This window comes from Arachis ipaensis, chromosome B5 (assembly GCF_059453495.1).
Source record: "Arachis ipaensis isolate K30076 ecotype BB chromosome B5, ASM5945349v1, whole genome shotgun sequence".
Taxonomy (NCBI): Eukaryota; Viridiplantae; Streptophyta; class Magnoliopsida; order Fabales; family Fabaceae; genus Arachis; species Arachis ipaensis.
The window spans coordinates 94,023,115-94,049,995 of record NC_142440.1 but is presented as its reverse complement, the minus strand read 5'-3'; the positions used below and the strand labels follow the sequence as shown (position 1 = coordinate 94,049,995).

General features: G+C 34.5%; 2 protein-coding genes, 1 long non-coding RNA gene and 1 other non-coding gene across 5 annotated transcripts; 1 reads left to right on the top strand and 3 right to left on the bottom strand.

Moving 5' to 3' along the window:
• Positions 1 to 2,512: 2,512 nt before the first annotated feature.
• On the bottom strand, positions 2,513 to 2,620 carry LOC148565020 (small nucleolar RNA R71). Its single transcript, XR_015884724.1, has one exon. It is a non-coding gene; the product is annotated as a small nucleolar RNA R71 (small nucleolar RNA).
• A 7,410-nt stretch (positions 2,621 to 10,030) lies between these two features.
• On the top strand, positions 10,031 to 12,703 carry LOC107641937 (omega-6 fatty acid desaturase, chloroplastic-like). Of its 2 annotated transcripts, XR_002363202.2 has the most exons (5): positions 10,730 to 10,762; positions 10,865 to 10,919; positions 11,666 to 11,718; positions 12,103 to 12,327; positions 12,495 to 12,703. XR_002363202.2 is itself a non-coding variant. In XM_021124132.2 (4 exons), the coding sequence occupies exons 1-4, from the start codon at positions 10,031 to 10,033 to the stop codon at positions 10,921 to 10,923; spliced, it is 351 nt and encodes a 116-aa protein (XP_020979791.1). The 2 variants fall into 2 exon arrangements, 1 of the variants encoding a protein (XP_020979791.1); XM_021124132.2 differs by lacking the exons at positions 11,666 to 11,718; positions 12,103 to 12,327; positions 12,495 to 12,703 and adding exons at positions 10,031 to 10,190; positions 10,386 to 10,469 and having other exon boundaries at positions 10,715 to 10,762; positions 10,865 to 10,923.
• Positions 12,704 to 15,258: 2,555 nt separating this feature from the next.
• Positions 15,259 to 16,015, bottom strand: LOC110262355 (uncharacterized). The gene is made up of 3 exons (XR_015883295.1): positions 15,895 to 16,015; positions 15,514 to 15,672; positions 15,259 to 15,366 (listed from the first exon to the last, which is right to left on the bottom strand). It is a non-coding gene; the product is annotated as an uncharacterized LOC110262355 (long non-coding RNA).
• Positions 16,016 to 22,762: 6,747 nt separating this feature from the next.
• Positions 22,763 to 24,512, bottom strand: LOC107643718 (uncharacterized). Its single transcript, XM_021124128.2, has 3 exons — positions 24,374 to 24,512; positions 23,663 to 23,881; positions 22,763 to 22,912 (listed from the first exon to the last, which is right to left on the bottom strand). Exons 1-3 carry the CDS (start codon positions 24,467 to 24,469, stop codon positions 22,763 to 22,765), a joined length of 465 nt encoding a protein of 154 aa, XP_020979787.2. The 5' UTR covers positions 24,470 to 24,512.
• Between the last annotated feature and the right edge of the window lie 2,369 nt (positions 24,513 to 26,881).

The window sequence follows — 26,881 nt, the reverse complement described above, 5'->3', positions numbered from 1 at the left end:
TGATTCCATACAATAACAAAGAGTACTACATTAATGTGATCACAATTTCGTCCACCAAGTTTTTGGCGCCGTTGCCGGGGATTGTTTGAGTTTGGACAACTGACGGTTCATCTTGTTGCTCAGATTAGGTAATTTTCTTTTTGTTTTCTTTCCAAAATTTTTTCAAAAATCTTTCAAAATTTTCTGCTTTGTTTTCGAAAAAAAAAAATTGTTTTCAAAAATAAATTATTCTATGGCTTCAGAATTTTTAAGAATGAATTCTAGTGTTTCATGAAGCATGATTGAAGCCTGGCTGGCTGTAAAGCCATGTCTCAATCCTTATACCCAAGAGAAGAGCTTCTTTATCTTTCTTAGCCAATTGGCTGTTGAATGTAAGGAATGTCAGGCGTGTCATGTCTGAGTTACATACTAAAGCTTGGCTGGCTATTAAGCCATGCCTGACCCTTTGATTGGAGCTTTAGAGCATAAGATTCCTGGAATTCATATTAAAAATTTTGAATCCATATTTTTCTTTTTCAAAATAGTTTTTCGAAAAATATAAAATAAAAATCCAAAAAAAAAATTAGAAAATCATAAAAATCAAAAATATTTTTCTATTTCTTGTTTGAGTCTTGAGTCACATCATAAGTTTGGTGTCAATTGCATGTGCATCTTGCATATTTCGAAAATTTCATGCATTCATGGTGTTCTTCATGATCTTCAAGTTGTTCTTGGTAAGTCTTCTTGTTTGATCTTGATGATTTTTTGTTTTGTGTCTTTTCATGTTTATCATATGCATTCTTGAATTCTTAGTGTCTAAGCATTAAAGAATTCTAAGTTTGGTGTCTTGCATGTTTTCTTGCATTAAAAATTTTTCAAAATTGTGTCTATGATGTTCATCTTGACATTCATAGTGTTCTTGGTGTTCATCTTGACATTCATAGCATTCTTGCATGCATTCATTGTTTTGATCTAAAAATTTCATGCATTGCATATTTTTCATGTTTTTCAAAAAAAAAAATTCAAAAATAAAAAAAATATCTTTCCCTTTTTTTCTCATCAAATTCGAAAATTTGGATTGACTTTTTCAAAAAATTTTAAAAATCAAATTGTTTCTCATGAGCCAAATCAAATTTTCAATTTGAAAATCTTATCTTTTTCAAAATCTTTTTCAAAAATCAAATCTTTTTCAAAATTTTTGGTTATTTTCGAAAAATTCAAAAAAAATATTTTTCAAAAATCTTTTTCTTATTTTATATCATAATTTTCGAAAATAACAATAGCAATTAATGTTTTGATTCAAAAATTTGAAGTTTGTTACTTGCTTGTTAAGAAAGATTCAAACTTTAAGTTCTAGAATCATATCTTGTGATTTCTTATGAATCAAGTCATTAATTGTGATTTTAAAAAAAAAAAAAATTCAAATCTTTTTCAAAACTAATTTCAATCATATCTTTTCAAAAATATCTTCTTATCTTATCTTTTTCAAAAATATCTTTTCAAAATATCTTTCCTAACCTCCTAACTTCCTATCTTTTCAAAATTTGTTTCAACTAACTAACTAACTTTTTGTTTGTTTCTTAACTTTTTCAAAACCACCTAACTAACTCCCTCTCTCTAATTTTCGAAAATACCTCCCTTTTTTTTTTTTTCAAAAATTTCTTTTTAATTAACTAATTATTTTTATTTTTATTTTTGATTTCAAAAAAAAAAAATTTTCGAAAAAAATACTAAATATTTTTCAAAAACCAATTTTCAAAAATCACTAACTCCTTTTCAAAATAATTTTCGAAAATTATACCTCTCCCATCCTATTCTATTTAGTCATTCCTATCCTAACATCTCATCTCACATCTCTTCCATTGGTACAGTTGTGTTTCTTCCTTTACATCACATTCTTTATCTCCCCCTCTTCTTCCACTCACACAGGAATCCCTATACTGTGGTATAAAGGATCTCTATTATTATTATCATTTTTCTGGCCGTTCTTCCTTGTCATATGAGCAGGAGCAAGGATAAGAACATTCTTGTAGAAGCAGATCCAGAACCTGAAAGAACTCTGAAGAGAAAATTAAGAGAAGCTAAAATACAACAATCCAGAGATAACCTTTCAGAAATTTTCGAACAGGCAGAGGAGATGGCAGGCGAAAATAATAATAATGAAAGGAGGATGCTTGGTGACTTTACTGCACCTAATTCCAATTTACATGGAAGAAGCATCTCCATTCCTGCCATTGGAGCAAACAATTTTGAGCTGAAACCTCAATTAGTTTCTCTGATGCAGCAGAACTGCAAGTTTCATGGACTTCCATCTGAAGATCCTTTTCAGTTCTTAACTGAATTCTTGCAGATATGTGATACTGTTAAGACTAATGGAATAGATCCTGAAGTCTACAGGCTCATGCTTTTCCCTTTTGCTGTAAGAGACAGAGCTAGATTATGGTTGGATTCTCAACCTAAAGACAGCCTGAACTCTTGGGATAAGCTGGTCACGGCTTTCTTAGCCAAGTACTTTCCTCCTCAAAAGCTGAGCAAGCTTAGAGCTGATGTTCAAACCTTCAAACAGAAAGAAGGTGAATCTCTCTATGAAGCTTGGGAAAGATACAAACAGTTGACCAAAAAGTGTCCTTCTGACATGCTTTCAGAATGGACCATCCTGGATATATTCTATGATGGTTTATCTGAGCTATCAAAGATGTCACTGGACACTTCTGCAGGTGGATCCATTCACCTAAAGAAAACGCCTGCAGAAGCTCAAGAACTCATTGACATGGTTGCTAATAACCAGTTCATGTACACTTCTGAAAGGAATCCTGTGAGTAATGGGACGCCTATGAAGAAGGGAGTTCTTGAAGTTGATACTCTGAATGCCATATTGGCTCAGAATAAAATATTGACTCAGCAAGTCAATATGATCTCTCAGAGTCTGCATGGAATGCAAGCTGCATCCAACAGTACTCAAGAGGCATCTTCTGAAGAAGAAGCCTATAATCCTGAGAACCCTGCAATAGCAGAGGTGAATTACTTAGGTGAACCTTATGGAAACACCTATAACTCAACATGGAGAAATCATCCAAATTTCTCATGGAAGGATCAGAAGCCTCAACAAGGCTTTAACAATGGTGGGAGAAACAGGTTTAGCAATAGCAAACCTTTTCCATCATCAACTCAGCAACAGACAGAGAACTCTAGACAAAACGCTTCTAATTTAGCAAATCTAGTCTCTGATCTATCTAAGGCCACTGAAAGTTTCATGAATGAAACAAGGTCTTCCATTAGAAATCTGGAAGCACAAGTGGGCCAGCTGAGTAAAAAGATCACTGAAATCCCTCCTAGTGCTCTCCCAAGCAATACAGAAGAGAACCCAAAAGGAGAGTGCAAGGCCATTGACATAAGCGCCATGGCCGAACCTGTGAGGAGAGGAGAGGACGTGAATCCCAAGGAGGAAGACCTCCTGGGACGTCCAGTGATCAATAAGGAGCTTCCCTCTGGGGAACCAAAGGACTCTGAGGCTCATCTAGAGACCATAGAGCTTCCATTGAACCTCCTTATGCCCTTCATGAGCTCTAATGAGTATTCCTCTTCTGAAGAGAATGAGGATGTCACTGAAGAGCAAACTGCCAAGTTCCTTGGTGCAATCATGAAGCTGAATGCCAAATTATTTGGCATTGATACTTGGGAAGTTGAACCTCCCTTGTTCATCAATGAACTAAGTGATCTGGATCAACTGACATTGCCTCAGAAGAGACAGGATCCTGGAAAGTTCATAATACCCTGTACCATAGGCACCATGGTCTTTAAGGCTCTGTGTGACCTTGGTTCAGGAATAAACCTCATGCCCCTCTCTGTAATAGAGAAACTGGGAATCTATGGGGTGCAAGCTGCTAAAATCTCACTAGAGATGGCAGACAGCTCAAGAAGACAGGCTTATGGACAAGTAGAAGATGTATTAGTAAAGGTTGAGGGCCTTTACATACCTACTGATTTCATAGTCCTGGATACTGGAAAGGAAGAGGATGAATCCATCATCCTAGGAAGACCTTTCCTGGCCACAGCAAGAGCTGTGATTGATGTTGACAGAGGTGAAATAGTCCTTCAATGGAATGAGGACTCCCTTGTGTTTAAAACTCAAGGATCTCCCTCTGCAACCATGGAGAGGAAGCAAAAAAAGCTTCCCTCCAAGCAGAGTCAACCAGAGCCCCCACAGTCAAACTCTAAGTTTGGTGTTGGGAGGCCACAGCCAAACTCTAAGTTTGGTGTTGAACTCCCATATCCAAACTCTAAGTTTGGTGTTGGAGAGTCTCAACAAAGCTCTACACATCTGTGAGGCTCCATGAGAGCCCACTGTCAAGCTATTGACATTAAAGAAGCGCTTGTTGGGAGGCAACCCAATGTTTATCTAATTTTTTTATTATTTTTCATGTTTTCGTAGGTTCATGATCATGTGGAGTCACAAAATAATTATAAAAATTGAAAACGGAATCAAAAACAGCAGAAGAAAAATCACACCCTGGAGGAGCATCTGTCTGGCGTTCAACGCCAGAAATGGCAGCAAATAGGCGTTGAACGCCCAAAATGGGCACCAACCTGGCGCTGAACGCCCAGAGTTGAGTGCAAGGGCATTTTACATGCCTAATGGGTGCAGGGATGTAAATCCTTGACACCTCAGGATCTGTGGACACCACAGGATCATCTCAGGATCTGTGAACCCCACAGGATCCCCACCTTACCTCCTCATAATCCTAGTTTTTATTTCCACATCTTCTTCTTCATCTATTCCCTCTTCTTTTGCTCGAGGGCGAGCAACATTCTAAGTTTGGTGTGGTAAAACAATTATGTAAAGGATCTATAGCTCAGTGGTAGAACATTTGACTGCAAATCAAGAGATCCCTGAGATACCTCAGGGGATACATTTTCTTCCACACAGTTATTGGAAGCAACTAAGGGTGGAACATCAAGAGCACTCCATCATCCTTCATGAAATCAGAGAAGAGCTAAAAGCAATGAAGGAGGAGCAGCAAAGGCAAGGAAGAGACATAGAAGAGCTCAAGAACATCATTGAAATGCCATCATCACTAAGGTGGATTCATTCCTTGCTCTTATTTCTTTTGTATTTTTCGTTTTCTCTATGTTATGTGCTTATCTGTGTTTGTGTCTTCATTACATGATCATTAGTAGTTAGTAACTTTGTCTTAAAGATATGAATGTCCTATGAATCCATCACCTCTCTTAAATGAAAAATGTTTTAATTCAAAAGAACAAGAAGTACATGAGTTTCGAATTTATCCTTGAACTTAGTTTAATTATATTGATGTGGTGACAATGCTTCTTGTTTTCTGAATGAATGCTTGAACAGTGCATATGTCTTTTGAAGTTGTTGTTTAAGAATGTTAAATATGTTGGCTCTTGAAAGAATGATGACTAGGAGACATGTTATTTGATAACCTGAAAAATCATAAAAATGATTCTTGAAGCAAGAAAAAGCAGCAAAGAACAAAGCTTGCAGAAAAAAAAAGAAAAAAAAATTAGGCGAAAAAAAAACAGAAAGAAAGAGGCAAGAGCAAAAAGCCAATAACCCTTAAAACCAAAAGGCAAGGGAAATAAAAAGGATCCCAAGGCTTTGAGCATCAGTGGATAGGAGGGCCTAAAGGAATAAAATCCTGGTCTAAGCGGCTAAACTAAGCTGTCCCTAACCATGTGCTTGTGGCGTGTAGGTGTCAAGTGAAAACTTGAGACTGAGCGGTTAAAGTCAAGGTCCAAAGCAAAAAAAGAGTGTGCTTAAGAACCCTGGACACCTCTAATTGGGGACTTTAGCAAAGCTGAGTCACAATCTGAAAAGGTTCACCCAATTATGTGTCTGTGGCATTTATGTATCCGGTGGTAATACTGGAAAACAAAATGCTTAGGGCCACGGCCAAGACTCATAAAGAAGCTGTGTTCAAAAATCATCATACTGAACTAGGAGTCAATAACACTATTCGAAATCTGAAGTTCCTATAGATGCCAATCATTCTAAACTTCAATGGATAAAGTGAGATGCCAAAACTATTCAAGAGGCAAAAAGCTATAAGTCCCGCTCATATGATTGAAGCTCTGTTTCATTGATAGTTTGGAATTTATAGTATATTCTATTCTTTGTCTCCTATTTTGATTTTCAGTTGCTTGGGGACAAGCAACAATTTAAGTTTGGTGTTGTGATGAGCGGATAATTTATACGCTTTTTGACATTGTTTTTAGTATGTTTTTAGTAGGATCTAGTTACTTTTAGGGATGTTTTTAATAGATTTTGTGTTAAATTCACATTTCTGGACTTTACTATGAGTTTGTGTGTTTTTCTGTGATTTCAGGTATTTTCTGGCTGAAATTGAGGGACTTGAGCAGAAATCAGATTCAGAGGTTGAAAAAGGACTGCTGATGTTGTTGGATTCTGACCTCCCTGCACTCAAAGTGGATTTTCAGGAGCTACAGAACTCGAAATGGCGCGCTTCCAATTGAGTTGGAAAGTAGACATCCAGGGCTTTCCAGAAATATATAATAGTCCATACTTTGGCCAAGAATTGACGACGTAAACTGGCGTTCAACGCCAGCCTTCTGCCCAATTCTGGCGTCCAGCGCTAGAAAAGGATCCAAAACCAGAGTTGAACGCCCAAACTGGCACAGAAACTGGCGTTCAACTCCACAAATGGCCTCTGCACGTGTAACACTCAAGCCCAAGCCCAAGCACACACCAAGTGGGCCCCGGAAGTGGATTTGTACATCAATTACTTACTCATGTAAACCCTAGTAGCTAGTTTATTATAAATAGGACCTTTTACTATTGTATTTGACATCTTTGGACGCCTGGTTCTTAGATCAGAGGGGCTGGCCACACGGCCATGCCTGGACCTTTCACTTATGTATTTTCAACGGTAGAGTTTCTACACTCCATAGATTAAGGTGTGGAGCTCTGCTGTTCCTCAAAGATTAATGCAAAGTACTTCTGTTTTCTATTCAATTCTTCTTATTTCTCTTCTAAGATATCCATTCGCACCCAAGAATGTGATGAAGGTGATGATTATGTGTGACGCTCATCATCCTTCTTCCTTATGAACGCGTGCCTGACAAACACTTCTGTTCTACATGAATTAAGCTAGAATGAGTATCTCTTAGATCTCCTAACCAGAATCTTCGTGGCGTAAGCTAGAATGATGGCGGCATTCAAGAGAATCCGGAAGGTCTAAACCTTGTCTGTGGTATTCTGAGTAGGATTCAATGATTGAATGACTGTGACGAGCTTCAAACTCGCGATTGTTGGGCGTTAGTGACAGACGCAAAAGGAGGGTGAATCCTATTCCAGCATGATCGAGAACCGACAGATGAATAGCCGTGCCGTGACAGGGTGCGTGAGCATATGATTCACTGAGAGGAGGGGATGTAGCCACTGACAACGGTGATGCCCTTGCATACAGCCAGCCATGGAAAGGAGTAAGACAGATTGGATGAAGATAGCAGGAAAGCAGAGGTTCAGAGGAATGAAAAGCATCTCCATTCGCTTATCTGAAATTCCTGCCAATGAATCTACATAAGTACCTCTATCCCTTTTATTGTTTATTTTAATCTAATAAAAATATCATGTTTAAATCCGCCTGACTGAGATTTACAAGGTGACCATAGCTTGCTTCAAGCCAACAATCTCTGTGGGATCGACCCTTACTCACGTAAGGTTTATTACTTGGACGACCCAGTACACTTGCTGGTTAGTTGAACGGAGTTGTGTCCACACATAGTAAAGAGCCATAATAATGATTCCATACAATAACAAAGAGTACTACATTAATGTGATCACAATTTCGTCCACCAGATCCCTTTAGATTACTCCCAAAATCGTGACTATATACCCTTTTAGATTACCTTTTATTAAAAAACCGTGATCATAGATACTTTTTAGCACGATTTTTAACCATGGGTACTTTTTTTAGGTCATTATAGCACCAAATTTTCTAACACAACACATCCCCGCCTTATATTCATTTGGCGCATGAACATAATGCCAATTCGATTAGCCTATAATACATCACAGTTAAGAAAAAAACCAAATCATCTATCCAGAAGCCTAGTATACCAAAAACCAGAAGAAGCCCAAGAGCCCCTCTATTGTTCGTGTCCACATAATGACAATTGCACCCACAATATAAGCAAAATTTATATGGTCAATTAGATGGTTTTATACCTTAGCCAAGTGGATTATGTATAGAAAATTGAAGTAGTCCGTATACACTAAAACATGTTCACGTTGGCATCTAATCTTTAATTACCAATACCATAAACTAATCACTAAGGGATCACTTTCAATATGTTCCAAAGGGATCACCAAAAGAAGTTCAAAATTTCACCATGTGTGGAAAGAATTGAGTTAAGACTCAAAGTGGTCCTTCAAGTTACACTCGAGTCTCATAGTAGTTCCTGAAATTAATAGTTACTCATATGCAACCCTGAAATTGTACTCTGGAACTCAGAGTCATCCTTCAAGCATTTTCAGTCAACTAGGCTTCACCGGAAAGATGAGGTGGACTCTCTTTTGACATGTTGGCAAGCCTAAAATGACACAGTGTTGGTTTGGCGCCTAATTTGGGCCAAACGATGTTGTTTTCATGGGCAGAAGTATAACTCAACATTTTCTCTCCCTTCCAAAACAGAAACACAAACACCCGCTACTAGAAAATTAGTTATTACAGACGGATATTTCTGATGGATTTTATCCCACGGAAATCCAGACGGAATTTCAGAGAGATTTTTTGTCGGAAAACAAAAAAAATGAATTAGCATAAATTACAGATGGAAAAAAATCCGTCGATAATTCTATCGGAAAAATTAATTTCTTTTCATGAGAAATGGTTACAGGTGGAAAATCCGTCTGTAATTAAATGGACAGAATGCTGCATTTTATTAAATTATTACAGACGAATTTTCTGTCTGTAATTTAAAATTTTCCATCGAAAATATTAAAATAAGGTTCAGCGTTACTAACTCCTCCTCATTTCACATATTCTTCCCCGCGCCTCCACACCCTCCCCTCCAAATGCTCTATCGGCGGCGCTTCTCAGCCTTGCACCGCCGCCGCACCTTTTGCCGCCGCCACACTGAACCTCCATTGCACTGAACTTCCATTGCCCCGTCACACCCCTTCTTGGCTCTTCTATGTGTGTTGCTCACGTCGTTCCCTTTCGAACCCTAATGTGCATTTCTCCGCCACCGTCTTCGTCGCCTTTGTCTACCTTCGCGATTTTATAAAACTACAGCACCGATCGCTCATTCAGCGGCACTAACTATAACCAATGGCATCCGCCGAGCAGCCATTGAAGAAGCGAAAGCACAACACTCTCCCGGAATCCCCACTGCCACACCACCGCCGCTAGCACCGCCGCCACAATCTCCTCAAACCCTAGCTCGTCCGCGTACTCCTCCTCCTCTGCCTTTGTCACAGGATGAGGTCGTCACCAAGCAGAGGAACAAAGATGAGGTTCGAACCATGTTTGAGAGCTACCGTCGCATCAAGCTCTTCCTGTCAAAGAAGGAAAGTGATTTCATCCATGACCTTGAACAGAGCTTCTTCGCTCTCGTAAATGCTTCCAGAGGTAAACACTACTAAACAACACTTCATAGTTCATTCTCTATCTTTTTGGAGAGTATAAATTTGAAATCAAGGTTAATGAATTTGAGTTTGTTTATACCATTCAGATCCTAATGTACCATTCTTCTCTTCCTCAGAATGGTTGAGTTTGAGGTAATATCTCCATTGTTATAGGTTGTATGAAGATATTGCTTGGCACCCTGTTTGGAAAGATGAGTTTGATTCATCTCCTGTTTTGCAAAATGCAATAATATATTTCAAACTTGGATGTCTATTGCTCACCGGGATGGTACATTATGAGATTTTTATTCTATGTGATCAACTATGCCCTATAATATCATTGTTTTGTTCCTCAAGAACTTCTTCGTTGACTTGAGCAGTGGGCAGTCTCAATTTTAATCTATACTAAATCTTGATATAACCATGCCCTCTGGCAGGTTGATGTGGCACTTTGATTTGAAGAAGTTCAGGACAAATGAAGTAAAGAGGGTCAAGATAAGTTTAGCTTGTGTTTTTGCCTTTATGGCAATTGGATGGCCGTTAATTATTTATAAGACAAGAATCATGCGATGGATCAAATTCTGGTTCATGCCATGGCTGGGTAATTTCACTTAACATGTAAAATTTGATATATGGTTATACCATTGGAGTTGGTAACATAGTTTTCAGTATCATTTCATATCATAAGCTACACTGATTATATTTTGATAAAAGATGATCAATTCAATAGTGTTTATAAATTGTAAAATGGATACTATTAATTTATTCTCATACAATCTGACGATCCCTTTTTCAGGCCTTTTCCTAACATATCTTGGGCTATACTTGATGAAAGGTCATGGACAACCGGCACTTCTCTACCTTGTTCCATGTACCTTAGGTAAGTAAATTAGTAGTAGTAGTAGTAAAAGTACATGGAAAAGTATATAGAAAACTAATGGAAATGTTCCTTATCCATTCTTGTGTTATGTTATTTGCTGAGAATGTTTAATAATTTTTCTATTTTTCTATTTTGCAAATATCTATTTTTTATTTTTGGTTGAATGATTACGTGATTACTTGCTCTTTGTTAGAAATTCCATGTCTCATTCTACATGAGTTGACTTTTGCTTTGTTTATCGCTAGGTTCAAGAAAAATGGCAAAGAGTTACTTCAAACAAGAACATGATCTTGGTATATATTACTGGTTTCTTTCTTTTTTTGGTGATGAATACTTGTTTTGATTGTGTGTTTTATTGTTGCTAATATACAGCAATGATTAATTATTGTCTTCAGAGAAGAGAAAAGCTGAGGCTGCTAGGTTAGGGAGAAATATTCGGATCGTATCCCGGTGAGAATTCATAGTGATTTTCTCTTTGCAGCTATCCCTTATTGATGCTACTGATGTTGAATCATGTACTTGTGTAAAAGACAAAGTTATCTCTTTTGTTGGTTATAGAGCCAATGCTTTTGATTTCGTTGATTCTTTTGGGCCTATTCTAGCAAGCAAATTGTGGTTAATAGTAGTAACTGCATGTTAGCTACCTACCTACATCTTTGACACTTTAGCATATAGTATTATACACTATGGGAAATACTTTGTTTGGAGGTTTGGTATCATGGCAAGTGCTTTTTCTTTTATAATTTTAGTTCTTCTTTAACTATAGTCTCTACATGTATGGCTTTATTTTTGTGGGAAAATCCTTTATTGGAGCTGAAATGACTCACTACAGAATGATTCAGATTGTTGAATCAATAAATTAAATTCAAGAGCTAATGTTGAAATGATTTTTATATATGATTCTATGTATTTGTGGACAAGGGGCTGAACAGTTTTATTGTATTCTACTCGAGTTTTAGTATTATGGTTACATCATTCCTTTCATTTGATGCGAATTAATGGGATAAGAATATCCAATTCAGCTTTAGAGATAGAATAATTTTAAGTTTTCAGGAAGAAACAGGCGTGATATTTTATTAGACAAGAACAATTCATGTTTAGTTTATGATCCTAGTTGCTACTTGTGATACCTGAATATGAACATCAATGATGCATCTCTAGTTGTTGTGCTAAATATTCTCTGGATATTTCTGAAGGTGATTGTGGAGAAGGCAGAAAGAAATGATATCCCAAGTATTGACAATAAAAAGTAAGAGATTCTTAGAATTTATCATATCATCTGGAATTGTCGAATTAGTTTTCTACTAATATTTTTGTTTCTTTCAAAGTAATGGGGTGGTGAAATTTTTATAGCAACTTCTTTAGATAATCAAGAATTTTTCTTGCAATGGTTGTGATTATAACAAGCAAATTTTTTATCCTAGAAGCTTGCTCCAATAAATATTTTTTCTACTATATGAATGATTTTTTCACAAATTTCACATTGCATTGGAAGTTTTTATCTTGAAGTAAACCATTGTTGTCTTAAAACCAACAGACAATATAATTTTTTCAAGAAATATTGTTGTTGTTTAGATTTTCTAAAATTGGTTTTGCATTTTTGACACAATTATCATATATAATTGAATACTAGAACAAGAACAAGAATAAGAACACACTGAATTTCATCACTGAGGTTTGCACAAGTGGGAATCTGAGGGAGTATAGAAAGAGGCATAGACATGTTTCATTGAAGGCACTTAAGAAGTGGTAAAAGCAGATTCTTAGAGGGTTGAATTATTTGCACACTCATGAACCTTGCATCATCCATAGGGACTTGAATTGCAGCAATGTTTTTGTCAATGGGAATGTTGGCCAGGTAAATCTATTTTCAATAAAAAAGGGGTGTACTTCCCATACATCTTTATTAGTTCTTTAGTCTTTACTTTTTTTTTGGTCGGTATTTAATTTGGTAATAAAGAAGAAATTGTATATTGTGATTTAAATAAAATCGCTCATGCACTATATCTTACTCTGTTATTTCAGTTTGGGTGTTTGAGCTGTGTTTGTAACATCCCAAAATTGGGTGAAGAAAGACAAGCTGAGAAAGGAGCCAAGGAAGGAGGATCTAAGGTTCTCGGCCAAGTTTTGCTGCAAACTAGCTACATTCTCCCTTAAAGCTTCATTTTTTAGCTTCAAAAAAATAGGATATTCTTGTTTAATTGATTTAGTTGAATGCATGTGACTGTAAGTTAATTAGCAAGTAGGATATTCATACACTATATCTTACTCTAATTACATGTCGGCACTAAAAACATCTAGCAATTTGTTTAGCTTGGCTTGGCTTGGAAAATATACACGTTAAGAGATTTCTTATTCCATAAGATTTGACTACATGCTCTTTTAATTAAATATTTGTTTGTGATGAATTATAGTTGATGTATCAACACACTTTGATGTATGGTTGTTACGTAATATTATAGTTGATGTATTAATACACTTTGTTTATGTTTTGAATTATATTAACTTGCTTGTTTATAGTACTTTTCTTTTAGTTTGATAATACGATGAATTTGTTTATTTTTTGAAATATTATAAATATTCGAATACAAAATAGATAAAAAATTGTATTTATTAAATTTATATTTATTTTATATGAAAACAGATTTATTTTTGTAATAGAAAAATTTAAAAAAATTATTTTACCTTACCGACGGATTTACAGACGGATTTTCTGTCTGTAATTAGAGTGTAAGATGGTTTCCAAGATTCAAATTACAGACGAAAAATCTGTCGGAAAATTCGTCTGTAATTACAGACGGAAAATCCGTCAGAAAGTTCGTCGTCTTAGGGAAATGGATAGAGAATTTACAGAGGGAAAATTCGTCGGTAACTGGTAAAAATCCGTCGGTAATTTTCCGAGAGAAAAAAATTTGTCGGTAAATAATTTCCGACGAGGCTTTTACAGAGGGACAAAATCCGTCGGTAATTTTGTCAGTAACCGAAAATTCGTCTGTAATAAAGACTAAATTTGTCTGTAAATCTGTCTGTATTAATCCATTTTCTAGTTGTGACCTTCCTTCAAAACCTATCTTCAATGGCGCTACTCTGAGTGACATTACTATAGCATCTTCCTTCAAAACTCGACTGGTCTCCATAGTTGGCTTTTCTGTCGTCGTTTGTGAGTGTTTTCAAAAAAGGATTTCTCTAATAGCGATAAGCAAAAAGGATCTCTCTAGCCATAGAAGATGCTCTGTTTGTGGTAAATCTTGTTATTTTGTTTTTCTTTAGTAGTTACATAGGATTATTTGATTAATTCCTGTTTCAATTTTTTGATTTTGTGTTAGTGATAATGTGGTTTAGGGTTGAAATGCATTTACTGTTGACTATAGGGTTTATGTTTTACTTCTTGTACTATATTGATATTAGCATTAGGATGATGTTTCTCTTTCTAAATAAATATTTGAATTGTATCATATATTGATATGCTACATTAGTGAGGATATTATCCTAACTTGTATCATTATAGCTCCTAAATTTTAAAGCTGTATTGCTTAATAATTGTTGTCTTTGTTGGTGCTAATTCTTATTTTAAACTTGATATGCATCATTTATGGGATGAATAGGTATATTTCCTGCACGAGTTTTGTAACTTAAGCAAGAGCTTACAAATGGTCTAGTAGCTTCGGTTCTTTAGGTAATTACATGTGATATTGTGATCATGGAACTCACAACTAGAAAATTGTTTAATACAGATAGTTTTACGGACATATTTGGTCTTTATTACAGACGGATTTTTGGTTACCGACGGATTTTGTCCCTCTGTAAAAGTCTCGTCGGAAATTATTTACCGACAGATTTTTTTCGTCGGTAATTTACCGACGAATTTTTACTAGTTACCGACAGATTTTCCCTCAGTAAATTCTCCCCTCTATTTCCCTTGGGTGTCAACCTTTCCGACGGATTTTTCATTGGTAATTAGAGACAGATTTTCCGACGGATTTTCCGTCGGTAATTAGAGACAGATTTTTCGACAGATTTTCTGTTAGTAATTAGAGACAGATTTTTCGTCGGTAATTTAAGCCTTGGAATACCATTCCAAACTCTGAATACAGACAGAAAATTCGTCTGTAAATTCATCAGTAAGATAAAATAGAATTTTTTTAGATTTTTTCATTGCAAAATAAACATATTTTCATACAAAATAAATATAAAAAACTCAACTTAACTTATATAAATTATATATTGTTTTTTTTTCCTTTAGGGTATATGAAAAATAGATTATCTATATAATATTCTTTGCATATAACTCAACTCATTCAATAATGTACAGTTATACATTCATATGGAGTGAAAATTACATTCATGTCTTAGAAACATTAGTAGAGTAGCATCATTAGAATTTTCTAAAATTTCTTCAACAATACAAGCTAAGCTAGAAACCACTCATATGGTATAGAACTTTATGGTTTCTATGTACACTTTTTAGAGGAGATGATGAACACATTCAGGAGCTGCATACCCCATTGTTCCTACTACCTGATTGACATTCTGTAATGCAAAAGCTGAGAAGTGAAATTTTTTACAGTACCAGCAACACACATATCCTTCACTCCATGCTGATCATGGCAGTCCCCTATGGTAAGAATAGCAAAAACAGAGAGAATTTTGTATTAACATTTTTAGAGCAGAAAGTTTGATATAAATAGAAGCCTTTAATCTTTAGTTGATACTCACTTGAGTAAGAAAAAGAACAAGAATCATCTGGTGTGTCAATAAAGTGAAGTGGACTTGTCCACCTATATTTGTACCGGTGCCTTATTTGGTCTGGCCATACACAAAGGGCTGATAAGTGTCCTTTAACATACTCAGGTAACAAATGATGAACAACTTCTGTTGCCTCAGGCTCTAAAAGTGACTACAAAATAGAAATCAATTACAATTTAATTATTTGTATTTAATTCATTAGCCAATACTAATTTTTTTCGTGGAAACCACATGTATCTTCCAAGAAAGGCGATTTTGCTCGAACCAGTAGTCGCCTTAAATCAGAATTGAAGTTTACCTGTGCAATTTTGCAGGTTATCATATGACCCTCTTTACTCCAAGCATTGGCACCAGGTGCTGAATTGAAAGCAGCTCCTAACAACAAAAGAAGTGCTAATGGAAGAGAACCCCACAAACCTCCAAGCCTATCCATCTCTTTTGAATATGTTTTCCTATACTGAAACAAAGAAAAATAATCTTGCAAATGAATAATAAGCCTCTAAAACCTTTTTGTTTTATATATTTATAGTTTGTTAAGAAACACGTTAAGGGGTTTTCATTGAGTGCAAGATTTAACTATCTGCTTATTTAATTTAGGTACTCTCAAAGTTGACCTTAAACAGATTATCAAACAACACATAATGCACAACTATAATTTTAAGTAGTTAAAAGTATCAACCTTGAAAACAAATCAAGGTAGCAGTAACCTAAGATTTCACTAGAACCTGAGTCAAGTACTGAAAACACTCGAACATCAGAATGCCAAACATCAGCTCCTGCTATTTCCTCAAACCTTAAACCTGCACAGAAAAAGGAGTCTCAATGTATATTTAGTAGTTATTTACTAAATAGAAATTTTAAAACATCGGGAGATATCCAAGGAATGTATATTTAGTAGTTATTTACTCAATGTATGTTCTTTGAAGATTTCAGTTGGCAGTGTAGTTGAGATTAATTAAGTTGTAAATAGGTGCACTTTGAATACTGAAAAGCCTCCATCGGGCATTATTTTTTTTATTAGTTTATGTGTTAATTAATAACTATGTTACTGTATGCAAAAGTAGGCTTGGCTTTATTAATTAAATAACAATCTTTCTTGGTTCCTTTTGTTTGCCCAACAAGTAAAAGACTTGCATTTGCCAATTATCACTTGAAGCACTTCTTTTACGGACCAATCGCCACTCCATGGTTGATAGTGTGTGGCGAGGTAAGGCTTATCTACACCAACACTATAACTCCATGGTTCGTTAAGTGTAATCCAATGTTTCACTCTATCTCCAAATTCTTTAAAGCATAACTCCGAATAATCTTCAAAATCCTTTCTGTAAAAAAGTATATATGTACATACAAATCAATATATAATTGTTTCAACTTTCAAGTGTAGTAGCTTAAATTGCAGTTATGTGTAGAAATTCTTGTAGTAGTGACATCACTACTTACGTAATATTAGGGCTGTAGAAGCCACTGTAGTCATCTTGTAAGGCTTGGGGAAGATCAAAATGGAAAAGGGTCGCAAATGGTTCTAGACCTACTTGTCAATAATATCAAAATAAATTAATATATGAATGAAAAAAAAGAATTTAATTTTTAATAATGAATTCGATTTTTAAACTACAGAGACTAAAATCATACTTAACCCTTAAATTAATTAGTTAGAGAAGTTTGTTATTGTAAATTCTACCCTATAAAATATATTTTTTGTAGTCGATTTGTGAGTTTGAGACAGCTCGTAAATTTTTTGCCAGACAAAGCTTTATAAATAAATTTCAATTGTTAATGAACTCAACTATGAGTTGAATTTAATTTACGTGAGTTGAACTTGATTTTAACATGGCTCAATTCAGTTCAACTCATTTCTATCTTTAACAATAAATATAATAATTAAGACCCTACCATTAGTGAGAAGCTCATTGATAATGTTGTTGTAATATTTTATTCCTTCTTGATTTATGCCCGAACTAATTTTTCCTTCTGCATAGAATATTGATGAAGAGATGAGATATTCAATTAGATGAAACCCATAATTAATTAAGGATGTTCATTAGTAAATATAATATAATAGTGTCTACTTACTGGCAATACTCTGAACCAAGAAATAGAGAATCTGTAGGCATCCGTATTCATATACTTCATGATCGCAACATCTTCCTAATAATATTAAATGATTGATAATATATATGGATGGTTTCCCTTTTTTAATAATAATAATAATAATAATAATAATAATAATAATAATAATAATAATAATAATAATAATAATAATAATAATAATAATAATAATAATCTATACCAATATATAATAGAGATACACAGATTTAATATCTAATTCTTTTTTCCTCTCTTTTGTTTCTGTTCTTTTTTATTAAAAAATGGGTTTACCTGTAATAGAATTTAAAAACTGAACCACTCCTAATAAAAAAAACTGACACCACATACTCAGGATATAATGGGGATACACAGGTTTGGTATCTAATTCTTTTTTCCTCTTTTGTCCCTGTTCTTTTTTATTAAAAAATGGGTTTACCTATAACAGAATTTAAAAACTGAACCACTCCTAATAAAAAAAACTGACACCACGTACTTAGGATACATAAATAATTATTAATTTTATTTTTATCTTTAATTTTTCATGATATTTTTTAAAAATTATTAAAATATAAATAATTAATATAAATAACGTATAAAGAAATAGAATATAAAATAACTGATATATTTTTAAGTGATCAATATATCTATACTAATATATAATGGGGATACGGAAGTTTGGTATCCAATTCTTTCTTCCTATTTTACCCCTGTTTTCTTTTTATTAAAAACTGGCTTTATCCCACGACATTAACTTAAAAACTGATTTCAATAAAAAAAACTACTACTACATACTCAATTCTTTTTATTTTATTTTATTTTTTCAAAAACTGGCTTTACTCCACGAGAGATTTAAAACTGATTCACTTTCAACCCACGACAGAGTTTAAAGCTGATTCACTTTTAATAAAAAAAAATTTATGCGCCTTCAATCGTACTTTACCCAAGAGAGTTAAATATCTGTTTCACTTTCAATCGTGCTCTTGCAATCGTTTTTCTTCTTTGCGTCTTGCTACCTTATGTTCTGACAAATATAATTGAAAAATTGAACGAATTAGCAATCACATTATATCAACTAATATAATTCCTATTCCAAATCCATTGCCAAGGATTAACTACAATTAGACAAATGGTCAGAGCCACCCATCATCATCGTCGTCATTTTATTTCAGGTAACATAAAACTTAACATGTATTATGATAATTTAATTTTTTTGGGCTATAAATTCAATTTTTGCTTAATATCTGTATTCTACTCTTTGAAAAATCTAGGACTGAAAACGCATGATAATGGAATTAGTCCAAATAACAGACGTCATAGTAACATACACAACTAGAAAATGGATTAATATAGACAGATTTACAGACAGATTTAGTCTTTATTACAGACGGATTTTTGGTTACCGACGAAATTACAGACGGATTTTGTCCCTCTGTAAAAGCCTCGTCTAAAATTATTTATCGACGGATTTTTTTCCGTCGGAAAATTACCAACGGATTTTTACCAGTTACCGACGGATTTTCCCTCTGTAAATTCTCCATCGATATCCCAAGGACGACGAACTTTCCGACGGATTTTCCGTCGGAAATTACAGACGGATTTTTCGTCTGTAATTATAGACGAATTTTCCGTCAGAAATTGGAGCCTTGAAAGCATTCCAAACTCTAAATATAGACGAAAAATCCGTCTGTAAATCCGTCAGTAAGATAAAACATTTTTTTTTAATTTTTCTATTGCAAAATAAACCAGTTTTCATACAAAATAAATATAAATTTAATGAATACAAATTTTCATCTAATTTTCATCTAACTTGTATCTAAACATTCATAGTATTTCAAAATAACCAGTATTTGATATTAGCAATAGAACCAAACATGATGTTTAGTTTTTACAATGTATCAAGAACAAAGACAATAAAACCAGGTTAATTATCAAATTTTCATTGAAATTTTTTGGTTTTTACAATGTATCAAGAACAAAGACAATAGTGCCAAGTTAATTATCAAAATTTCATTGTGAAATTTTTACATAAATACACACATAGTGATTAAAACAAGGCCAGCCATTCTTGATGATATCCCAAATGTCATATCATTTCCATCATACATTTACGCCAGCAAATTCTTTGGCCATGCTAGTGGGTACCATTTTCACAGGAGACTACATATGTAGAGGACAGAAATTAATTAAAAATATTGGATTCATCATAAACTACTACATTGTATCAGTATCTTGTTTTATATGGGGATTTTCATTTTCTGTTTTCTTTTACCTTTGTTGTTCTTTTACAACAACAACAACAACAAAGCCTTGTCCCACTAAGTGGGGTCGGCTACATGAATCAAACGACGCCATTGTGCTCTGTCATGTATCATGTCTACAGAGAGACCGTTTACATGTAGGTCTCGTTTGACCACCTCATGGATAGTCTTCTTAGGTCTTCCTCTGCCTTTCGCCCTTTGTCCATCTTCCATCTCATCCATCCTCCTGACTGGATGTTCTATCGGTCTTCTTCTCACATGTCCAAACCACCTGAGACGCGATTCAACCATCTTTTCCACAATGGGTGCTACTCCAACTCTCTCCCTTATATCTTCATTCCTTATTTTATCCAATCGCGTATGACCACTCATCCATCTCAACATCTTCATCTCTGCCACACTCAGCTTATGTTCGTGCTCCCCTTTAGCCGCCCAACACTGCGTACCATACAGCATAGCCGGTCTTATAGTGGTGTGATAGAATTTACCTTTAAGTTTTAAAGGCACTTTTTTGTCGCATATAAAACCAGATGCACTCCGCCATTTTGACCAACCTGCTTAGATCCTATGATTTACATCTTGTTCAATCTCTCCATTGTCCTGAATGATGCACCCAAGATACTTAAAACTTTTAACTTTTCGTAGGGTGTTTTCTCTAATCTTCACCTCTATATTGGGGTTTTCCCTTCTCAGACTGAACTTACATTCCATATATTCCGTCTTGCTACGGCTTATGTGCAGACCATACACTTCTAGAGCTTCTCTCCATAACTCCAACTTCTTATTTAGGTCTTCCCTTGACTTTCCCATAAGGACGATATCATCGGCAAAAAACATGCACCATGGCACAGGCTCTTGGATGTGCTCTGTGAGTACTTCCAAGACTAATGTGAAAAGGTATGGACTTAAGGATGATCCCTAGTGTAATCCTATACCAATAGGGAATTCCTCTGTCACACCACCTTGGGTCTTCACACTAGTTGTGGCCCCATCATACATGTCTTTAATTGTCCGAATATATGCGATCCTTACTCTCCTCTTTTCTAAAACCTTCCATAAGACCTCCCTTGGTACCCTATCATACGTTTTTTCCAAATCAATAAACACCATATGTAGATCCCTTTTATTACTACGATATCTCTCCATCATCCTTCTTAATAGGTATATCGCTTTAATGGTAGATCTTCCTGGCATAAATCCAAATTGGTTCTCTGTTACTTGTGTCTCTTTTCTCAACCTCCGTTCTATCACCCTTTCCCACAACTTCATAGTATGACTCATAAGGTTAATCCCTCTATAGTTTTCGCAACTTTGTATATCCCCCTTATTCTTGTAGATAGGTACCAAGGTGCTCTTTCTCCACTCATCAGGCATCTTCTTTGACCTTAAAATCTCATTAAAAAGCATGGTTAACCAGTTGATGCCTTTTTCTCCAAGACCCTTCCAAACCTCAATCGGGATTTTATTTGGTCCTACTGCCCTGCCATTTTTCATCTGCTTTAGAGCCTCTTTTACCTCGAAGTCTCGAATCCTTCGAAAGTAGTCAAAATTTTGATCTTCTTCCCTTGTGCATAATCGACCAAGGCTCGGAAGAGTCTTCTGTCCCTCATTAAATAACTCGTAGAAGTAACTCTTCCACCTTTCATTAATCTTCTCCTCTTGAGCCAACACCTCTCCATCCTTATCCTTTATGCACTTAACCTGATCCAAATCTCTCGTTCTTCTTTCCCGGCTCTTTGCGATTCTATATATACCTTTTTCTCCTTCTTTCGTGCCCAAAGACTGGTAGAGACCCTCATATGCTCTTGTTCTTGCTTCACTTACAGCCACTTTTGTCTCTTTCTTAGCCGCCTTATATTTTTTCCAGTTATCTGCATTACGGCATAAAGACCACTCTTTAAAGCATTCCCTTTTTATCTTTATCTTTTCTTGTATGCTCGCATTCCACCACCAGGACTCCTTGTCTCTTAGTCCTATTCCTTTAGATTCACCAAAACTTTCCTTTGCTGTTCTTCTAATAACTTCTGCCATCTCCATCCACATCTCTTCCGCGCTTCCATTTCCATCCCACTTTGCCTCTTCTCCTACCCGTCTTAAGAAGCTTCTTTGTTCCTCACCTTTCATCCGCCACCACCTCGTCCTTGGGTTCTTCGTATGATGTCTTTTCCTCAACTTTTGCTCGACGCAAAAATCCATGACGAGCACCCTATGTTGTGTTGTCAAACTCTCTCCCGGGATAATTTTACAGTTAATGCAAAATTTCCGGTCGACTCTCCTCAACAAGAAGAAGTCGATTTGAGAGCTTGTCATGCCACTCTTATAGGTTATAAGATGCTCTTCTCTCTTTTTAAAACATATATTTGCGATGAGAAGATCAAAGGTTGAGGAAAAGTCCAAAATAGTTTTACCCTCGGCATTGATCACCCCGAAACCATGGCCTCCGTGAATACTCCCATATCCAGTCACTTCTCTCCCAACATGGCCATTTAAATCTCCTCCTAAGAAAATCTTATCTCCCAAAGGTATGCCTTGAACCAAACTCTCTAGATCCTCCCAAAATCTTACCTTTGTTGTTCTTTTGGTGCAAACTTATCCACTAGTAGTTTTAGCTTCCTATATAATCCTATTTCTACTCTTTTATCACAGAAATAAATATTTTCAGCATTTTGAAACAGTTTCATAAAATAGGAGATCATCAGCCATTCAGTCCAAATAAACTATATCATGCAACGTTCATTTGATTGAATTTGTAATCCATAGTGTGAACATTGGAGAGAGAGAGAGAGAGAGAGAGAGAGAGAGAGAACTGGAAATAGCTCATAACTATGCATACTAATTGGACCAAAAAATATATATTTGCAAAAGGGAAAAAAATAATGAAGAAATCCAAACAAATAAATTTTAAAATGTCAACAAGTGAAGAATATATAGTTTTTTATTTTATTTTTTTTCACTAATTACCTTATCTTCCTTTCCTAGTTTGCCCTTCTTTTTTGCAACTATTATCCCACAAATGTGCTTCATATCTGCCGATCCATCTATGCCTAATAGAAGAAACTCAAAAGGAAAAAATGTTAAAAAATATATATATTTAAATAAAAAGGCAAAAAATAAAATAAAGAACAAAAAAGCAAAATAAAAGTATGTTTTAAATAGTTGATAAAATTAATAATGAAATGAAAGTGAAAGTGAAAAATTTGACTAATCTTGTGACACCTCTGTACTGTGAAGTTCTTTGACCAAATGTCTCAATGGATTTCCTATGAACAGTTTGCTTACTACTATTATTGTGTCCTCTCTTATTATTCTTTTCAACTTCCACCATGACCTTGCAAGAATTTGAAGAAGAACCTGCTGAAATCTGATTATGATTATGAGTTGTTGAAACACTTACATGGCTTGATGATGATTGAGAAGTAGATGAACAACCAGGACTCATTGAAAGACTTAAAGTCTTCAAATTCCCACCTCCACCATTAACATTCACATTAACACTTTCCACCATTTCATTATTATTATTATTATTATTATTATTATTATTATTATTTCCATTAACCCAGTTTCTTTAACATTACATAAATCCCAACTGAATGAAAATAGCTTTATTGCTATAGTAGTATTAAGAGGAAATTATGTACTATGAAGGAAAAAGGTTGAATTATCCTTTAGAAAGCACCAGGACAATATTCATTTTCCTTTGTACATTTTGATATTGATTCCTGTGCAGGAAAAGCTAGCAACTTTCAAACAATCTAAGCTACCTTGAAACAACACATTTTCTCAAAAGCAACCAAAGACAAGAATCAAAGCAGAAATTTTAGGCGCAAAAAGCAGGGCATAATGGCAAAAGTCAACCAAATAAATACAACAAAATACAATGCCTAATTGAAGACTAAAACTTTCTCAAATTTTACAAGTCTCGTTTCATTTCCTTAATTACCAATAATAAGAAGGATCGTAGTTAATTCAAAGCCATATGAATTCATGTAGCAAAGGTGCATGCAAAACGTCCCTTTCAAAAGTACAAAAGAAAAACATTAGAATGAGTAGAAAAAATTAATATGATGATGAAGATGAAGAGTTTAACTGAATGTCACTCACAGAAGCAAATTCATGGCCAGGAAGAATAGCAGCAATCTCCTCCAACATGGAACCTAGTGTCAGTGAAGGACATCTCCTGAGAAAGGCACATGCCTCAGAAGCCTTGGCCATGGCAGTTTTTTGGTCCTCAGCAGTAACAAAAGGCAGAATTGGTGCCTCACCCCAACCCACATAATTGGGAACACCATAACCACTGTAATACATCTGACCTACCAAGACCTGCATTACGTATCCAAACAGAATAACATTTATTCTTCATAGTAAAAAGACAAGAATCCACAGATTAGAAAACAAAAATACTTTAATACTCTCTCCAGTTACATTGATTTATTAATGTACTAAAAGAGGTAGAACACAACACAGAATGATAACGGTTCATTTATTGGCTAAGTACACAGAATGATAACCCTTTTCAAGTACACAGAATGACTCAGCCATGCATTTTATACTTAATTTTCAATAGAGAAACAAGATAAGCATTAGCCAGAGGAGAGGTAAAAAATTATCAAAAAATTAAGACATCATATAATGTTAGAAGAAGTGAATCAGCTTTATTATACCAAATTCAATTATAAATGAGTCATTGACTTTGGAGATTTGATACATTGAATTGTTCTATATGGACATAAATAGAAGAAACTATTAGCCCCTAAAAATGCTTAGAACCTAAAACTAGATTAAGAAACACTCATAATTAAAAGTAGAAACTACCTGGCCAGCAATCATTCCAAGTCCCGTGCTTTGCATTAAAGACTTTACACCCACGCCATCACCAAGTTTTTGACTAGCTGGTCGGAACTCTTCCATAGATTTCTCAGGGTTAGTTCTTTTTAAAGATCATGTCAATAAGAGCAGATTGAATCAGATTAGCCTCCTGCTTCTATTGGTGGTAAAATTTATCAAAACCTTCAGAAATTTTAAGTGAAAGATAGCGAGGTTTTAATCTTAGCAAGTAACCTCAAACAAGAAAAGCTTATACCTTTCTTTCTTTTCAATTTTTGTTCAGTCAACTGTCAAACAAGAACACATTCAAATAATTAGAATAAAGCAACAAAATTTGGTTTAATGAGGAGAAATAAGCTACAAGACATGTCCTGAATATTAACTCACCTCCAAATCAACATATGAGGGATTTCTTCCTATTGATTTAAGAAATTTGTCAAGACCACTTGCATTTAGAGCTGCAATTTAAAGAATCAGACTTTATATATCAGTGTAACTGCAGCAATGCATAATGGACCCAACAAAGGACCTATTAACTTCTGTCTTATGTCAACTAAACTCAATATGCTAAATTTTCACAGCTAATCCAACAAATTGTGTCAGATGAAATACTTTTCAACCCAGAGCAATGGAACTATGGCAGCCTCATCGATTTTTTAGAATTGCGATTGCAATTAATACTTAATTACATCATGCTGTTAAAACACCTTTACTCTCTGCAAGAGTTGCTATACTTAACAATAAATAGTGAGAAATATCTCAAGACATATGAAGTACAAATATATGTTAATAAAATAATAGAAATATAGAATCCCATAAAGCTTACCCTAAATTTGGTTAGGGCACCCCAAAGGACAAATGTCTCATTGCAATCATGATGCCTATGATTCCCTCTCAACCTGCCAGGCCGAATCTCTCCTATATGAACCGAAGCACAAGTGAAAGCTCCACCTGCAGAGAACCAACCACCATTTCCCTTTCAAATTCCAATGGCCACAAAACATAAAATCACATCGTACATCTAAGCTTCCATTAAAACACTCAAATACATCAACAAATCCACTAAACACTAGGAAACAGATCCATAACAAGAATGAAAAATCCTCATTAAAAAAAACAAAGCTAAAATGCAAACTATTCTCGAAATGAACGAGACACCAAATTACTCCACCCAAAAATTCTCAACTTCAATTTGACTCTGCTCCATCGCATAATCACATTATAAACATGCTAATCATGATACAATTTGACATACCGATCTCTAACTAAAAGACAATGATGAGAAACACCGAAGTTAGAGGGGGAAAAAGAAAAACCTAAAATGCCAGAAGCTCGAGCTAGTGAGATAGGGTCGAGGAGCCAACCGCGGGTGTCCTTAGCGACTGGGGAGGGGACGGAGGAGCTGAACCTAACAAGGTTGGCCATTCTATCAGCTTCGCGGGTTGATTCCGTTAGCGGCGGAGAGAAGAAGGATCCCGTTGAAGGAGAGGGGAAAGCTAGGTTTAGCTAAGGGAGTTCTCCGATTTGAAGTTAAGCTAGGTTTCTTTGATTTGTGTGTTGTGAGTGGAGTTCGAGTAGATGCTAGGTTTAACTAAATATTATCGACAGAAATTTCGTCTGTAATAATTTAATAAAACTAGTATTTTTGTCTATTTAATTACAGAGGAATTTTCCGTGTGTAATCGTTTTTTACAAAAAAAAAAAAAAAAAATTTAAATGATTTATCGATGGATTTTTTTTTCGTCTATAATTTATGCTAATTCATTTTTTTTGTTTTTTGACAAAAAATTCTTCTGAAATTCTGTCTATATTTTCGTGGGATAAAATCCGTCAGAAATATTAATAACTAGTTTTCTAGTAGTGATAATTGATTGGTATTCTATAACAAAATTAATTAAATTAATATACACTGTTTATATATTTCTGATGCTTATTATTTAACTTAACAAAGATTACATATAACAGAGCACTCCTTAATAAAAAAAATACAAAAAGTTACTAGAATTTGGTGTCCAATTTTTCTTAGACTTCATATATCCTTACATAATCTATTTCATAAAATAAATTTAGTGGACAAAATAATAATTTTTTTAATATTCCATCTTTATCATATAATATATAAATAATTAAAAAATTAAAATAAACAATGTATTCATAAAACTAATAATAACAAATAGAATAAAGAGAAAAAATATTAACATATCGCTTATTTTTTGTCATGTGTATTTTTAAATCTGAGTGATTAAATATATTTTAAAAAGTAATAACTATGAAATAAAAATAAATTTATTGCTCTAAATTATAAAAAGAAGTATTGAGTACTCTTTAACTAAAACTTTTATTATAAATTTATTACAAAAAAAATTATATTTATGCTTTAAATTAATATAGATACTTGAGATAAAATATTAAAAATAAAAAAAAATATGCATTTGCATTCTTATATTAAAAAATAAATGATATAAGATAATTACAAAAAGTTATCAAATATAACAA

Excerpts from the sequence above, each read along its gene's own strand:
- LOC107641937 (XM_021124132.2), top strand. The coding sequence starts at position 10,031 with ATGTGGCACTTTGATTTGAAGAAGTTCAGGACAAATGAAGTAAAGAGG. Across the intron at positions 10,191-10,385 it reads CTGGTTCATGCCATGGCTGG|GCCTTTTCCTAACATATCTT; the intron begins GTAATTTCACTT and ends TCCCTTTTTCAG. Across the intron at positions 10,470-10,714 it reads CCTTGTTCCATGTACCTTAG|GTTCAAGAAAAATGGCAAAG; the intron begins GTAAGTAAATTA and ends GTTTATCGCTAG.
- LOC107643718 (XM_021124128.2), bottom strand. The coding sequence starts at position 24,469 with ATGGAAGAGTTCCGACCAGCTAGTCAAAAACTTGGTGATGGCGTGGGT. Across the intron at positions 23,882-24,373 it reads TTGGAATGATTGCTGGCCAG|GTCTTGGTAGGTCAGATGTA; the intron begins GTAGTTTCTACT and ends TACGTAATGCAG. Across the intron at positions 22,913-23,662 it reads CTGGCCATGAATTTGCTTCT|GTTCTTCTTCAAATTCTTGC; the intron begins GTGAGTGACATT and ends AGATTTCAGCAG.